This window comes from Populus euphratica, unplaced genomic scaffold (assembly GCF_000495115.2).
Source record: "Populus euphratica unplaced genomic scaffold, PopEup_1.0 scaffold123.1, whole genome shotgun sequence".
NCBI classification, from domain to species: domain Eukaryota; kingdom Viridiplantae; phylum Streptophyta; class Magnoliopsida; order Malpighiales; family Salicaceae; genus Populus; species Populus euphratica.
The window spans coordinates 260,086-276,713 of record NW_011499924.1 but is presented as its reverse complement, the minus strand read 5'-3'; the positions used below and the strand labels follow the sequence as shown (position 1 = coordinate 276,713).

At 34.0% G+C, this 16,628-nt stretch overlaps 1 protein-coding gene across 5 annotated transcripts; it reads left to right on the top strand.

Annotated features, from left to right (window-relative positions):
* The first annotated feature begins 2,979 nt into the window (after positions 1–2,979).
* Positions 2,980–16,548, top strand: LOC105135462 (P-loop containing nucleoside triphosphate hydrolases superfamily protein). 5 transcript variants are annotated; one of them, XM_011040336.1, is made up of 26 exons: positions 2,982–3,329; positions 3,462–3,574; positions 3,684–3,810; positions 4,051–4,149; positions 4,229–4,297; positions 4,408–4,542; positions 4,614–4,682; positions 6,136–6,188; positions 6,303–6,462; positions 7,334–7,498; positions 8,460–8,544; positions 8,617–8,847; positions 8,966–9,060; positions 9,181–9,223; positions 9,742–9,899; positions 10,791–10,901; positions 12,584–12,652; positions 12,792–12,935; positions 13,564–13,638; positions 13,723–13,899; positions 14,018–14,103; positions 14,626–14,680; positions 14,983–15,108; positions 15,205–15,318; positions 15,677–15,793; positions 16,192–16,548. In XM_011040336.1, exons 1-26 carry the CDS (start codon positions 3,213–3,215, stop codon positions 16,255–16,257), a joined length of 2,859 nt encoding a protein of 952 aa, XP_011038638.1. In that variant the 5' UTR covers positions 2,982–3,212; the 3' UTR covers positions 16,258–16,548. The 5 variants fall into 5 exon arrangements, with proteins under 5 accessions (XP_011038639.1, XP_011038636.1, XP_011038638.1 ...); XM_011040335.1 differs by having other exon boundaries at positions 3,000–3,071; positions 3,170–3,329; positions 8,460–8,847; XM_011040334.1 differs by having other exon boundaries at positions 2,981–3,329; positions 8,460–8,847.
* Positions 16,549–16,628: the final 80 nt, after the last annotated feature.

The window sequence follows — 16,628 nt, the reverse complement described above, 5'->3', positions numbered from 1 at the left end:
AAAAAACTTGAATTAAAAATTAAATTTCAATAAAATTTTAACTTTTTAAAAACAAGTTAATTTAATTTATGATTTGATCTCAATGGTGTAAAAGTGATGGAGCTAGGAATTTTTACTGACCTAGACTATTAAATAAATATATAAATATTTTTTAAGATTAATTATTAATTTATGCATGTAAATTTTTAAAGTTAATAATAAAGTTTTAATTCAAATATACTGCCCTAAAATATTAAAAAATAAATTTAAAAATAAGTAAAATTAAAGTGAAAGTGAAAATAAGCTCATTATTAAAGTTACATCATTTAATGTTTTGTGAGATGCAATTTATCTATAATCAAATCTAAATCGATATTGTAATAATCCCTTAACTCAAATAAAATAACAATCTCATATCAATTGAAAAATAAAATAATTAAATTCTTTCTCTCTGTTAATTTCTCATTCCTTTACTTAATTCTTTTTTAAATTAGTGTTTTATAAGTTAGACTTTGTAAGTTTACATAATTATTCTTTCACTTTAAAAAAAAATTCTTGTTATCTTTTATTTTTATGATTTTCCCATACTTTTCTCTCCTTTCCTCTCGCCTTTTCTTTTTTTCTTCTTCTATTTTACTTTAGCTCAGTCGACAATGACTTGTTTTATTTTTTAATAGCAAATAACTATTTTATCCCTAACAAGTCTTTTTACTTTTATTTGATGGTTTTTTGTTGTTGGTATTATCAAGATCTATTCATTCTAAAATTTTAACTAGATTTTATTAAGATCTCTCGTAAATTTTAGCTTAATTTGATAGTTAGATTGAAAATTATATTCAATAATGTAAAATTGATCAAATTATAATTTTTCATTAAATTTTTAAATTTCTTCAAATTTTAAAATTTTAATCCAAGGTAAAATATCATATTAAAAAACTCAATGCAGATTTTTTAAAATTTTTAATAGTTGAATCAAAAATTATAATTTTTTTATATAAAACTAATTAAAAAATATTAATAAAATTTTGACCTAGACTATAAACCATTCCAGCCTGTAACCTGCCTCCACTCTTGGGTATGGATTAATGTTTCAACAAATTTGACATCACACTTTACCACGAAGAAACACAGTCCAGGACAACATTTAGAAGTTCCTCACAACAACCTCTCCTAAATTTGCAAATGGGACATTGACCAGAGGTGTACCAGTCTCAACCTGGCAAAGACATTGCCAAATTGATAGAACTTTACTGCGAATAAGTTTGTAATTTTGAGAGGTATATCTGATTAAATTCTAGATTAGATATTATTAATTTGATTATTATAAATTTTAAAATTATTAAAAAGTTACTCGATAATTAATTTTAGGAAATCAAGTGATTAATGGAAATATTCGTAAATTAGTTTGGATATCAAAAAAGTTTACAGGTTGGAGAGAGACGCAGAGGAGGGGTTTTACTTTTATTTAAATAATCAGATTACCCACCAAACCACTCAATCATCGCCTTACCAATAGTGAATAGAAATCCCTGAGTTCGCCGTCGACTGGTTTGAGTTGACCACCATTCGCCGTTGATGGCTGAGTCTGTTGTCCATGCCTGCATTCGCTAATGTTGCCAAGAGTGAAGATAATGTAATTGGCAAAGAAAAATTCGGATTTCATTCGCCATCTTTGAATTTCGAAGAGCGAAAGGAAACTGGACATCACAAAAAATGAATGCAGGGATTGTCAAACAAAGGACAATTTTGGGGACTTAAAAATAATTTTAATGGTTTCTATATGTTTTTTAAATATATTTTTAATTAAAAAAATATTTAAATAATTTATTTTTAATTTTTAATATCAATTCATCATAATTATCATAAAATACTAAAAATAATATTAATATAATATTTTTCCAAGCGTAACACTCTTTTGAAACACAACTCAACTTGGTTTCAAATATAAAAATAAATATAACCAGGATGAATTTATTTATTTTTTGGATATACATAAATATTTGAGTTAGTTTGCATGTATCATGACTAATTTCACAATTCATTGAATACCCTGCAAATCTAGTGAGCTTGTAAAATAAATATATTGAAGATGAATTTATAATTTTTTTTATTTACATGAGTGTCCGGATTAGTTTGCATGCACCACGACTAGTCCTATGACCCATTGAACATCTTATAAATCCAGTGAGCATGTAATATACCGTGAGAATGACAGACGTACACAATACGATTCGAATTTAGATACAGTGAAAGAGAATAAGTTCCTACCACTACTAGATCAAACCTCAAGTACATGAATTTATATATATATATTTTTGATTTACGTGGGGTGTTCGGGCCAGTTTGCGCACACCACGACTAATCCCCACGGTCCACTGAATACCCTGCAAACCCAGTAGGCATGTAAGGCACCGCGGGGGTGACAGATGTGCACGTCAGGGCTCGAACTCAAGTGCAGTGAAAGGAGATAAGCCCCTTCCACCGCTAGACCAAGCACTGAAATGCATGAATTTATAATTTTGAAATGACAAATGGATGCATAAGTGAAACCGTCACAAAATAAAGGAAGATTCTACCGATAATAAATAATGTTTCCTTGGTTATCAAATATAATTTTTTTTGTAATTTGTTTTAAAAACAGAAATAACCGCAAAAACAAACATTTTATTATGTATTTGAAAATAAAATTGTGGTTGTTTTTTAAAATATTTTTCACTTTGAAAAATATACTAATAATTTTTTTTATTTTTTAAAAATTATTTTTGAGATTAATATATTAAAAAATATTAAAAAATTAATTTAAAAATAATTTTTTTAAATTTTTTTAAAACATTTTTCAAATACAGCTTCAAACGCCCTTTCAGTTAAATTTACTACAAGAATTTTAAAGACAAATATCACTTTTTTTATTTAATTTTATTTTTATCACAACTAGGACTTCAAAAAAAAATCACGACACGAATTTTAATTAATAAAACCAAAATAGAGTTAAAAAAAATCGAAGAAAGAAAAGAGAGATGAACGAAGTGTGGAAGAGAAGGAAAACGAGCGGGAGCGTACAGAAGCAAGGAAGGAACAAAAAGGGTAGAAAGTTAAGGCACCAGAATAATAAAAAGCAACACTACTACTTAACTAATAAAACCGAGTCTCTCTCTCTGTCTCTTCTCTAATAGCAATATATATTCTTCAGGGCTCCAGAGAGATTGAAAGAGGATTGGTGCGGTTGTTGACAAATGGACCATGAGGTTGTTCAGCGAGTATTCCAAGAAGGAGGCCGCGATTACTTCCAGCAACAGCCTTCTACTTCCTCCTCCTCCTCCTCCATCCTCCAATCTCTCCCTCTTCACGTGGTATGCTTTTTCTTCACTTTCATTCATCCATTTCTTCTAATTTTGAATATTAGTTAGCTAGGTAATAATATCTTATTTTTTCTGAAAAAATTAATTCTGATCAAAATTAATTGCTGGATTGGAATGATGCAGTCTTTTGATCATGGATATTATTTATTGGTAAAATCTATTCAAGAGCTCAGAGAGAAAAAAGAAGGTCTTGTTACTGTTGGCATTGGTGGTCCTAGTGGTTCAGGCAAAACAAGGTTGTATATCTATTTTTTTTTTCACTTTCAGAATTTCTGTAGTTGTATTTCTGTTGCTTTATTTGATACTTTCTGATTTTACTTTTTTTTTGTTTGATGATCTGTGAAGCTTAGCAGAGAAGGTGGCTTCTGTAATTGGTTGTGTTGTTATATCAATGGAGAATTATCGCATGGGATTTGATGATGGGAGTGATTTGGATTCAATTGATTTCGATACACTGATACAAAATCTTGAGGTTTGCATTTTCTTCTCAAATTTTGCTACTTGATTGGATTGGATTTTGCATATGGCAATTCTGTAATATATAGTTAACTGGAAACCTGGTTTTCCAATTCTTAGAAATACCCAAGTGTAATCATTTAGAAACCTACTATGGTCACGTGTCAAAAAATTTTCTCTGAAGTAAAAGTTATGCATGCGTTCTATATAAATTTAGTTTTGTCTATCTTTACACAGTTGTTTGTGTTGGCAATAGGATTTGACCAAAGGAAAAGATACTTCGATACCTATGTTTGATTACCAACAGAAAAGACGTATTGGTTCCAAAGGAATAAACAGCACATCATCTGGAGTGGTAAGCCAGGGGAACTAACAGTTACTGTGATTTACCTTGCTTCCATGGAGTTAATTTCTTTAATGTTTCTTTGTTCTAGGTAGTAATTGATGGTGCCTATGCTCTGCATGCAAGACTGCGCTCCTTGCTGGATATCCGGGTTGCTGTGGTAACTTATGCTCTGAAGTTATATATCTTGATTTGAATAAGGGGCTGTGAAGCTGTCATTTTCTTTACAGCTTCAAATACGGTGATTTCTAAATATGGTTGGTGGATCAGGTTGGCGGAGTTCATTTCAGTCTTCTTTCTAAAGTTCAATACGACATTGGGGATTCTTGTTCATTGGATTACCTTATTGACAGCATATTCCCACTGTTTAGGAAACACATTGAGCCAGACCTTCACCATGCACAGGTTGGGGCTTTTTTCCTTATCTTGTACAATTTTTAAAAGGCTGGTTTTCATCTTGGGGTTTTATTCTGCAGATTAGAATCAACAACAGCTTTGTCTCATCATTTAGAGAAGCAATCTACAAGCTGAAATGTAGAAGTGAGGTATGTACATCTTTCCATGGTTCATTGCTAAGTTAAATAGTTGAGAACTAGTTTATTTCCTGTGCTATGCTGTGGGTTGGACTAAAATCATTTTAAACGTAAAAAAATATTCAAGTTGCAGGGAATCCTTTGATATTGCCATTAAACCTGGTCTAGCGAGTCAAATTTGAAACTCTCTCCTTGAGTCCTTGCCAAGTCTGAGTTTTCAATTAAAGCATGTGAGAGTTGCCTTGATGTGATTCAGTCAATTTGCGGGTTCCAAGGCAAAAAATTCAAAGGATAAAAAAATGACATAAAAAATAGAGACCAAGTATGCGAATTTAAAAGCAACTTGGATGATCATTCAAAAGTGGTTTGACTTTTTTTTTAAAAAAATTGAAGTCAACATTTTTTTTTTAATATCGAGATGATGACTTGTTGGATCGAGTCCAGTCAACCTAGTTAACTCACCAAACCCGTGACCTGAGATGTGGATTCCAATGGGTTCAATAATATTTTTATTTTATTTTATTATATGGTAAAAAAATAAAGACCAATTCAAAATCAACACAATATTATAAGATAAATTGAAAAAATAAAAATAAAAATAAAAATAAAAAACCCGATGCTAAAGTTTTTTTTTCCCCTAAAAAAAGTTAGGCTAGGCACACGGGTTTGAGTAGTTCAACGTATCAGGGCCTTAAAAAAAGCCACCACCATTGAAATCCCATCGTTGAATGAAACTGATTGACACCAAGTTTGACCATTTTTTGTTGTCATTATCGCGACAACTAATTAATTTCTCCTACAACTTTCTCTTTCCTCTCTAAACTAGGGATTGAAAAAAAAAAGATTCAAAATAAAAAGTGTTGCAAATTTGGGGTGTGCCATGTATTCTATCCGTGTTTTAATTTGGCTCTTAATTTCATATAATTAGAATGTAAAAGTATGCAATTGAAAAAAAAGTTTGAAAAAAAAAAAAAAAAACTGGGCAGTGGGTTCACTGTTGTTCATATGCACAATGGCTGACCTTATACTTTTTTAGCTCTTGTTAATTGCCTATGTCCTTCATGTTCACTATGCGAGTGAGATAGTTGTGAAAATTCTTTTGAAGGATGAGGATTTCTTGTAATCTTCAACTTTTGTTTTAATGGTGAAGAAAATCTGCATATGGTGCAGACCATGACAAAACACCGCTTCTTAACAGTGGATGGGTGCGTAATCAATAACAAGCGTGTAATTTAAAGCATTGACCAGTGCATATGTTCTCTTGTTGATTTTGAATAATATTGAATGCCAATTATCAAATGCTTCTCTGGAATTACGTTGAGTTGCACTTCTTGTCATTGCTCATGGAATTACCTTTCCCTCACTTTTTTTTTTAGTTGTATAGTTCATTATTAGCTACTATATTAATATGCATCACCTGCACCCTTTGATTGAATGTTACTTAAATGCTAACTTGTTGCGACAGTCACCAGATGGACATCCTGCTTATGCCTTCCAAGGAACAGCACATACAGATAAGCTAGTGATTCTTCACTCTCTGTTTCTTACCATAATATCAGTGCAAAACCAAGTGGTTTATTCTCTGAGCTTTGAGTGTGAATAATTGTGGTCGGAACTTTATCTTGGTTGCAGTTTTATTGAGATGTACCTTAGACCTCCTTCAGCAAGTGAAGAAGCACTGACAAATGATTGGATCAAGGTGCGGCAGTCTGGCATCAAATATTATCTATCACTTGGGGACCAGAGAATTGTCGACAAAAATTTTATTATCAGGCCAAAAGCTGAGTTTGAGGTAAGGGGCTTCTGAGATTGCAATTATAGCATAAACGCCAGACTCTGAAAGCAAAGTTTATGATCAAAATCGAATTCTAGCTTCCAGAAAGAAATTAACACCCATGGCCAATATAGAGGAATAAATTCTTAGCATTACTTTTCAGATGGAAATGAATGCAAGTGGGCAATTTTCTGAATGTAATGGTTCATTTCTCAGCCTACACAAATGTTAAATTACTGTTCACAACTTTCCAGAAAAGCTGCAAGACTAATGTCAGTCATCTTTAAAGTACAAGGGAATTCACGGACCTTCATTACAGTGCGTGATCATTAGGACCATGGATAGGTAGGTACCTGTGAAATAATCATTCTTCCTCACATCTGCATATGGCTGGGCAAACTATTCAGGCATCTTATCAATCAATCAATCAATGAACATAAACTTGTGATAAACAAATAAAACGGAAATAATTGGAAATGGAACCTTTGGCAAAGTTCTTCGCCACACCTGTCCAGTAGTCTACTGCAGTTACTAACAAGGACATTTTGTTGCTTCTGGAAGCTTCAGCACAAGATCCATACTATCTAGACAATTGTATTTGAGACATGGTCCCTACATTCAAGATGCATAGGCGTCTTCCATTTCCAATCAATACTGCAATCCCATCCATTAATGAAACTGGTAGCTTAGAGGTCTTAAATGCATCTTTTCTTATGTTGTTTGGAATCTGTAGTCTCTTTATTTTATATGGTGTCTGTTTTTATAGGACAACATTAGTACAACTTGAAATGTAAGTTCAATTCTTTTAAAAACTAGATTCTAATATTTCACTGAATTTGTAATCTTTGGCGGTTTTGCTTACCTATTTTATCATTTAATGTTGAGACAGGTTGGGAGAATGACACTTGGTGGGTTGCTGGCTTTAGGGTACAATGTTGTAGTGAGTTATAAACGGGTGTCTTCATCTGTTAGCAATGGAAATCTTTCACTGTCGTTGGAGACCATTGATACTCTTGGTGAGACATTCATGGTGCTGAGGGGCATGAATAGGAAAGTATGGATCCATCTTTTTGGTTAAGATAACATGTAGGAGGCTTCACAATCATTTATCTGTTGTGTTCTTATATTTTTCCAAGCAATTGAGTAAGGTACTGGATAATTAGTAGAACAAGATAGCTATTTACCTTTATCATTATCATTATCATTATCATTATCATTACCCACCCGCCAGCTCACCCACCCACACATTTTGTAGGATAGAAAATTTTTTATTGGAAAGAATAGAATCTGCAAAAACCTGAGGGTGAGTAACATATCCACCAGCAAGTGACAGGAAGAAAGTGAAGGGGAAAATGCAATGGACAATAAGAGTGCTCCAATTCTAAGTTAGTGATTTTCCCTAATTGCCCCTGGATTGTTACCCACAAAATGCAGGAAACACGATCTTATTCCAGAATTGTTTCTACAAAAAAAGTTATGCAAATAACGATTCTTGATAACTTTTAGCACGAGTGCATGAAGCATCTAGTTTCTCAGTTTGCTTTAGGGAGATTGAATGAATGGAAATTTTTTCTTCATGATGAGTGTTGTGCATGGGGGACATTAGCACACAAGTTCATGGATCTTCTGATTGCCAAATGTTAGTAGAAATTTCCTAATAATCATGATGGAGATTTCTTATTTTGTTATGCTGTGTGCATGATTAGCATGTAACTGAACAGGCTGATTCTAGTTTTGTATCTTCACTTATTACTCCAGCTGTTGGACGGCATGTTTCATGACTCAGCTTGAGTGTCCACTAAATCATATCATCCAATTTTCGTTATGTATTTTCCTCAATCAATATGATACATATGATAGTAGCTGGGCCAACACTTTCCATTCTCGTTGTAAATAGCTGATCTTTTATGTACTATTTTTTTGTTCAGTACCAGAAATTAGATTGGTCCTTGGACTTCCACTTGGGAACTATGGCCACAGCTTTCATTTATCTTGGCTATTCTACTTTTATGTAGACTGTTGGAGCAGAGGCAACGAGGATGGGTATTAATGGACCTTGGATCACCAAGTCATATCTGGAAATGATTCTTCAGAGAAAAGGTTGCATTTTGGTTGGTTTGTCTGGTATAGATCAAAAGTTCTCCTTTCTACAATTTGCTACTTCACTTGCAGGTGTGCCACGTCTTAACACACCACCACTATTGCCTAATACTTCTATGACAAGCAATCAAGAAAGGGTCATTTTTGCCCCAAGGCCAATCCGTACCTCTCCAAACCTTGTTAATCGGCTTGAGGATTTATCTCAACCATGGACTCGGTCACCAACAAAATCTAAAATGGAGCCAATAGTAGCAACATGGCATTTTATATCATCAGATACGTCACATGGGAGTTCAGTCAGAGGTAAGTGTCCTCTACCTGGAAGATTGTTACAAATGTTCATTAAGTGTTCTTGGTGATGAACTACATTGTTTGAGTGTTATCATTACGTTTCGCGAATTCTCTCATGAAGCAACCACAGATTCTTCCTCTTTCAGGGATAACATGAAGATTGCTCCTATGCCTGATTCATATGATTTGGATAGAGGGTTGCTTCTTGCTGTTCAAGCGATACAGGTAATGAGTTTAACAAAAAAATGAATGTGAGATTAGTGTAATTATACACGTTCAAGTTTAAGAAGCTTACCAGTACAATCAGTCCGGTTAAAAATTATGCAATTTTATGTATTTTTTCAGGCTTTGTTGGAGAATAAAGGCCCCCCTGTCATTGTTGGAATTGGTAATACATGCTTTAAAAGTCTCTCTCTGTCACAGGCACAAACATTTCAAAAAATTTTTTTTTGACCACGTGCTCCGTAACTATGGAATATTCTTGAAAGTAATCCAGTTGTTGGTGCAAAGTGTTGTGTCATTCAAGTTCATAAATGTCATGGGCAAGTGCACAATTAAATCTCCATATGTTAATGTTTTCAGAAGCGTGAGCATAGTAATATGTTTGTAATTGATTTGATTTGATTGTAATTTTAATTGCAGACACATATTTGTGCACAAAATAAAGAATTTTAATCTCCTTGTGTAATTTTTTGTCATTATGGTTTCAAAGAAGACCATGGCATTTCCTATTATGATGCTCAAGTGATAACAAAAAAAAAACTTCTGGAACCATAAAATTCCTTTTGGAAGAGAAAAAATTTCTTTGAGGAATCAATTTCCTGTGGCATTGTGGTATTTGCTTTTAGCAATTTACTTTGTTTAAGGTCATAAATATTGCCTTTTCTAATCTCATTGTTGTTACAGGAGGCCCAAGTGGATCTGGAAAAACTAGTCTGGCTCACAAAATGGCTAACATTGTTGGGTGCGAAGTAGTTTCCCTTGAAAGCTATTTTAAATCTGAACAAGTGAAAGATTTTAAGTATGATGACTTTAGCTCTCTAGATCTGGCTTTGCTTTCAAAGGTAGGGGGACGCTAATTTTATTCATCTTATGCAGATCTTTTCTACATCAATAATGCTATCATTTGTCAGATGACTGTTCAGATAAGATTGCTTGGAAATATTAAAATATGGTTGAGCAAAGAGTTGGAGTAAAATGTAAAAATGCGTTTGTTTGGTCAAGCATTTGTTTCATACTTTCAGTGTTTAGTAGAGATTTATACATCAGCATCCATCTCCATCATCCAATCATGATTTGTGAGAATTCTTCAAATTCTTGTATTCCTGATCTCCATTTTTTATTAAACATTTCTTGACCTCCCATATCGTCTCAACAGTTAAGCATTTATCAGAATCCTTTTGGTTTGAAAATAATTCTGTTTTCTCATGCTACTATTCTTTTCTTTCCTTCTAAGTGGTTTGACTTGGGGAAAAGCAGGGTAATTTTAAAGAATACTGTTCTGTTTACTGCCTTGAGATTTTCTTAGAAGATTGTTGCCAGATTCCTCATTCACTGGGGTTTTTTAATTGTCCAGAATATACATCAAACCGTCTGATCCTTAGCTGGCCTCTTTGCAATATTTAAATCCTTCATCAGAGCAACCTGACATATACTTGTTTGTGAATCCTTCCATGCATGCAACAAACTTCTGTTCCCTTTGATTTGTCAATTTTTCTTCTTTTAATGTCCGGTTCAAAATGCTATATCATTGACCTACTTTGTTATGTACAGTATATCTTCTGTAAATAGGCTTATTATAGATACCGTGACATCAATTCTACATTTGCTGGTAATAATTGCAGATTATTACTTTGAAGAAAAGTCAACATTCATTTCACTTGGTTTGCCTTTTAGGTTCCTGAAAAAAATATTTGCATTTGACATACAGTTATTGTTCCATCATTCTTTTACAGAATATTGGTAACATAAGGAATGGTAGAAGAACAAAAGTACCCATATTTGATTTGGAGACTGGTGCTCGTAGTGGATTTAAAGAACTTGAAGTTTCTGAAGATTGTGGCGTGGTTTGTTATCATACTTACTTATACAGCTCCTAGAACTTGCTATCATGGGTTTATGTTTTTATTTTGCAGTGATGTATTACACAATCACATTTATCTATCTTTATTTTAATCAAACTTCTATAAAGAAGAAAAGAAAGATATCACTCGATAATATTCTGACATAAAGCCCAAAGGGTTAATGGGGAGGCAGAGATGGGCTTAAGGTACAGTCCACTGCTAGCATACTTAAGTCATTTAATTGTTCGAGTGTTGTGTCAACCAGGAACCTTGTCCTGTGATTCAGGGTATCACCATAAGATTTAGCTTATGGTAAGCTAGAGATCCACTAGATTCCTTTACAGGACAATTTATCCCTTTAGTGTGGCTTTAAGGATTCATGTTACTCTGCAAGTAGGCATATATATACAAGACAATTTATCTCTAGTGGAGCCTAGTATGATGTGGTAAGCAAATTGCTGGTGCTAGGGTGCTAACCTTTTCAAAGTAAGAAATAATGAAAATTTTCCTTTACAGAGATGGTGCTGTTGGTGAAGTTTTTTTTGGTGAACTTGGATGGAAGAAAATGCAAGGATTTTTCATAATCACTTCACATGTAGGCTGGTTTTGTGGGATAAGATAATTTTCTTCGCTTCTTTGTGATTTCATCTGGCAGGTGCATTTAGGTGCTCTTCTCTAGTGGATATTCAAAGGGATTGGTCTGCTTCATTGTTTAGATCAAGATTGTTCTTTTCCCTTTTTGGGAGGATGTCTTGTACTCAATTTTTGCTGTACAATTCTTTCTTTCTAATAACAGTTTCTCCTCCTTTTTTCCCTGAAAATTGGAATAATGATAACAACAACAATAATAACTTAAGAAGGGGGGAGAGGGGGGAAGCATGAGAGACGGGGTGCACAACATTTGTGTCTATCAGTCCATTTGAGAAGGATATAACATACCAAAAAGAGGAGAGAGTAGAGAATACAGAAGTGGAAAGATTAGAGAAGCTATTTCTGACTAGTTTGAAAATTTGCCAACTTGTTTTAATTCACGCCTTCCATCATTAAGTCCTGTCTGGAGATTACACAAGGCAAGCCTTCTAAAAACAGGAAGACTACCTGTGACTAAATTTCTTTCCTCAAAATGCTAAACCTTGTTTTAATATGGGGCATATTTACTACAAACTAGCAGTGAACCTAACAGAAATTTGAATGTGAACTGTTTCTCATTAACTTAACTGAGCTCCAAATGCTGTGTCATCAATTGCTGTTCCTGTGTTGTTAAGGATATGGAAGATTGGTGCTATATGCTCGTATTGTAATGCTACATTTGTTTCAGCAGTTTTTTAGATAAATGCTTAGTGGTGTTAGAATTTTGTAAAAAAATGAAACCTGGAGATGTTAAGAACGGTCAGACATTTTAATACAAAATTATTCGCTTACTACTTTTCAGTTTCTCATTGTGTGCACGCTGTTCAGTGCACACGATGTATAGTAGAATTGGTTCCACACTGGCTATAAGTTTTATTCATCTTCATACAGGCTAGTTAGAAAAACAAGTGTTCATGTAATGCATCTTTACAGTTTATATGATCATAGCAATTGATATTTCCAATTATGAAATTCTTTGCCAATAGTGGTGATTTAAGTTTATGCTATGTTATTTGACTTTTTTTTTTTTTTAAATCATTCTTTCTTTTTTCCAGATCATTTTTGAAGGGGTTTATGCTCTGCATCCTGAAATCCGAAAATCACTTGACCTGTGGATTGCTGTTGTAAGATGAATTTGCACTCCCTTTTTTAGGCTTTATTTTCAGAGAGACAATGTGCGTGGATGTTCTGATTTCTAAAGACATTTTCTATTGATGATGAGAAAGTTTAGTTGTGAAGTAACTTCATCTTTTGTGAAAACAGGTAGGTGGTGTGCATTCACATCTTATTTCTCGAGTTCAAAGGGATAAAAGTAGAGTGGGGTGTTTTATGTCCCAAAATGAGATCATGATGACAGTGTTTCCAATTTTTCAGCAGCATATTGAGCCGCATCTTGTTCATGCGCATGTTAGTATACCCCTACTGTCTGATCTTCTTATTGTTCTTTATGTTTTACCGTGAAAGGTATTTCAATGTTTTCCATGTTTTAAACATTGGTCATGTCAATAGTTTTATCTTCCCACAGAGACACATCTATGTGCTGCCGAGATAAGCCTTCTTTTATTGAGACATTGTCTTGAAAAGTTCTGGAAATATCTATAACATTTGGTAGAAAAGGTTAAGTTCCTTGACTGCCCAAGAAAAAAGAATAAGGTCACTTTGTCACATTAAAAATTGAATGCCATTAATCACATATTTTTCGATCAACCAAAGATCAAAATTATCATTGTCAATATGTTAATAGAAGTTCAAGTCATCATCAAAATGGATTGCATAGAACCTCTGGAATGAATTTTTTTCAGATCTTTCAGGGGAAGAATACCATTCCTGATTTTTCACATTTATACTGGTGCACTTTCACACTCATTTGTCTACATCTTTTATGTTGGAAACATACAAACTGTAGTTAGTAATGATACATGTCCCTTCATGTTTCTTGAAAATATTGATGTTCTGTTATAGTGCATTTCTGAGGACTGATATTCTATTTCCAAGTTTAACTTGGAGGTTTTTCAATTTTCTTATATTGTCGCAGCTCAAAATTCGAAATGACTTTGATCCTGTTCTTTCCCCTGAGAGTTCTTTGTTTGTTTTGAAGAGTAATAAGCAAGTAAGTGCACTTTCATGATTTGGTGGAAGATTATGTACCATGGTTTGTGTCTGATCTGCTTTTATTGTTTGTTATCAATAACAGGTGGCTTCTCAAGATATTTTGAAAATCTTAGATCCTGTGAAGTTGTGCAGTTCTGTTCAGAATTTCATTGATATATATTTAAGGCTACCTGGACTTCCTACAAATGGGCAGCTGGCAGAGAGTGACTGCATACGATTCAGAATCTGTGAGGGTAGATTTGCATTGTTGATACGGGAGGTTTGTATATAATGTATTGGAGTTATATGACATGTTTCCTTGTCAAATTATAATGTATTTTCTATCTTCAATATCTAGTGAATGCTTGATTTTTATTTTCCAATGTTTTCAACAATAGCCTATAAGAGAAGGGAATTTCATTATTCAACCAAAAGTGGATTTTGATATCAGCACCAGCACGGTCGCTGGCCTTCTTAACCTTGGGTAAGTCCATGTGTATAGTCTTGCTTTTCTTTTCATATGAACTTATCTTCACATTTTTGTTCCCAGTTAAGACAAAATTTAAAAGCTATCGTATGTGTGTATATCTATCTTGTTGAGTCCCGTTGTTTTTTATAATTGAGGAGTTGACATGCTCAAAACCCTTGATTAAGTGGACCCTATTCCATCCTCGTGCTTTGATTAAGTGGACACTATTCCATCCTGGTGCTTTTGTATCACAGCACGTGAACAATCCTTCCAGCTTCTGGATATCAGTGAAGAACATTTTTTTTCTTTTAGGCAGTTACATAAATTTAACTGCTGTAAACAAACTACTGTTTTTCTAGCGTTTATTATTTCATTATTTTGGAAAATACAAATGAATCATTTACTTTTGATGGGCTGTATATAGCATTTTCTGCTTGTTTTAAGCATTTTAGTGTTCTTCCTTTTAATGCTTTACAGCTGAACAACTGATGGATTTTACAAATCATTGACGTATATTCTGTTATCATGCAATATCAGGTATCAAGCGGTAGCATGCATTGAAGCATCTGCATATATCTACCAAGATGGAAAGGTATAATATCACTGGATTTATCTTGTAATTTATACGTCCAATCTTCCAAATTGTGTACAGTCCTTGGTTCTCGTTTTTTGTAATTAAATTTGTCAGCTTATTCTATAGTTTTTTTGCATTTTTTTATCAGTTGAGCTGTAGCTTATCTTAAAATTGTCTTAAAGGAAATTTCATATTAAGTACTAACCTTAAGTACTAATGCTTGATGATGCCAGGTTTTCATGTATTCCATGCTTCTTGTATATAAGCTTCTCATATGTGTGGCTTTCTGAATGAGTTTCATTTTTTATTCTGATTTGTAGATTCTCATTGAGGTTGATCATCTGCAAGACACCCCTAGTCCTTACTTACAGATCAAAGGGGTTAATAAGGAATCTGTAGCAGCAGCTGGTTCAACACTTAAACTGGATGGTTCATATACAACCAAGGTTTTGCCTTCAGTTCTGCTTGTATAGTTTTATCTTCTGCCCTGGGACTTCTTCGGCCTCTCATTATTTGGATAGGCTCTTTTGTTGTTCTTTCAGAGTTATCTGCAGATCATTTTGGAAAGATTACCAGCAATGCAAAGAAGTTACAGTGGAATTCATGCTCAACAAGCTGCAAGGTTGCAGGAACTTGTTGAATTTATACAATCTCAGGTATTTTACTATTATTGAATGGGATAACAGCCATCTGGTTGTGGCATGAGGGAAAATTAGTGTCAGATGTCAGTCCTGTTCAGTCTTCTATGTTGAAATAGGCAGCATGTATTGATAGAGGGCCAAGACATCTTTCCAGTTAGCAAACTGCTCAATTAGAGACAACCTTACTGTTTGATCATCATGGGGCACCTTATAATCCCTTACACGCCCGCTGCTCTTGCCCCCCCACCCCCCGTTTTTTTCCTGATTAAGTCCAAAAGAATTAACCATTATCTGAGAAATGACCTTTTAATATATATTCAAGGCTGAGCCGCCGAGGAGTTCACTGTTTTTATTACCATGGCCAAACTGACAGGGAAGCAGCTCAGCTCCAGAACCCTCTCCAGGTAGGGACGCTGCTCCTTTAGAAGGGGTAATTGAGGACATGCAGTCTAGAATCAAAAGGCTGGAAAGATGGCATGCTATCAACACGGTACCTAAATTCTTTTAGCAATCCATGTGTCTATGTTGACTTCATTTGGATTTTTATTCAAATTTACACTTTTTGGAACCTTAAATGCCTGCTTTTCCAATGAAATTGATTTTTTGAAATGGCAACTATGGACTATGTTAGTAACTCCAAATCTCTTACCATATGTTGCAACGATGGAATTGGCATTCAAGCTGGATGTTCTTATTTCATTTTCTTTTTTGTATTGTTTTTTCTTCTTTCTTTCTGGAGAGAAAAAGCAACCTTCTATTGTTTCACTGGTTTAGTATCTTTGGAATTGGAACTGGATGGTCTCTATGCCATCTGGTCAAAAAGAAATGTGAATACTGTTCCAACCGCATGGCATCCCTACATCACTGGTTAATGCATTCACTGTGCAGGTGCTATGGACTTTTCTGATGTCTGCTCTTGTTGGTTATTCGCTTTACCAAAGGAAGCACCAATGACATTTCTCGGATAGGTTGCGAGTTTAAAGGTAACAGAGTCTCATTGCATTGAAGCGTGCCATGTTGGGCTAACAGAAACTTCTGACAGTTGCATGTTTCTCCTGATATGTGACTTTGAGTTGCAAAGTTTTTACATCGAATCTTATTTTCTTTTCAACAAACTTGGACCCTGCTGTTCAATTGTTCCACTTTGTAAATACATGAATTGGGTGGAAATGTGAATAACTATTTGACGTTAGACAGTAAACATGAGTTCTCTTGTAATCGAGCTAAGAGTTCTGTTTCTTTTTCTTCGTTTGGTTCACAGCTTTAGCATTTGATTTTGCGTGTGGCGACTCCGTTAAAACATTATAAAATCCCTCAAATATAGA

Bases quoted from the DNA above. Each gene is read 5' to 3' on its own strand.
- LOC105135462 (XM_011040334.1), top strand. From the start codon at position 3,213: ATGGACCATGAGGTTGTTCAGCGAGTATTCCAAGAAGGAGGCCGCGAT. The intron at 4,298-4,407 runs GTAACTTATGCT...TTGGTGGATCAG, and splicing joins TGGATATCCGGGTTGCTGTG to GTTGGCGGAGTTCATTTCAG. The intron at 4,543-4,613 runs GTTGGGGCTTTT...TTTATTCTGCAG, and splicing joins CAGACCTTCACCATGCACAG to ATTAGAATCAACAACAGCTT.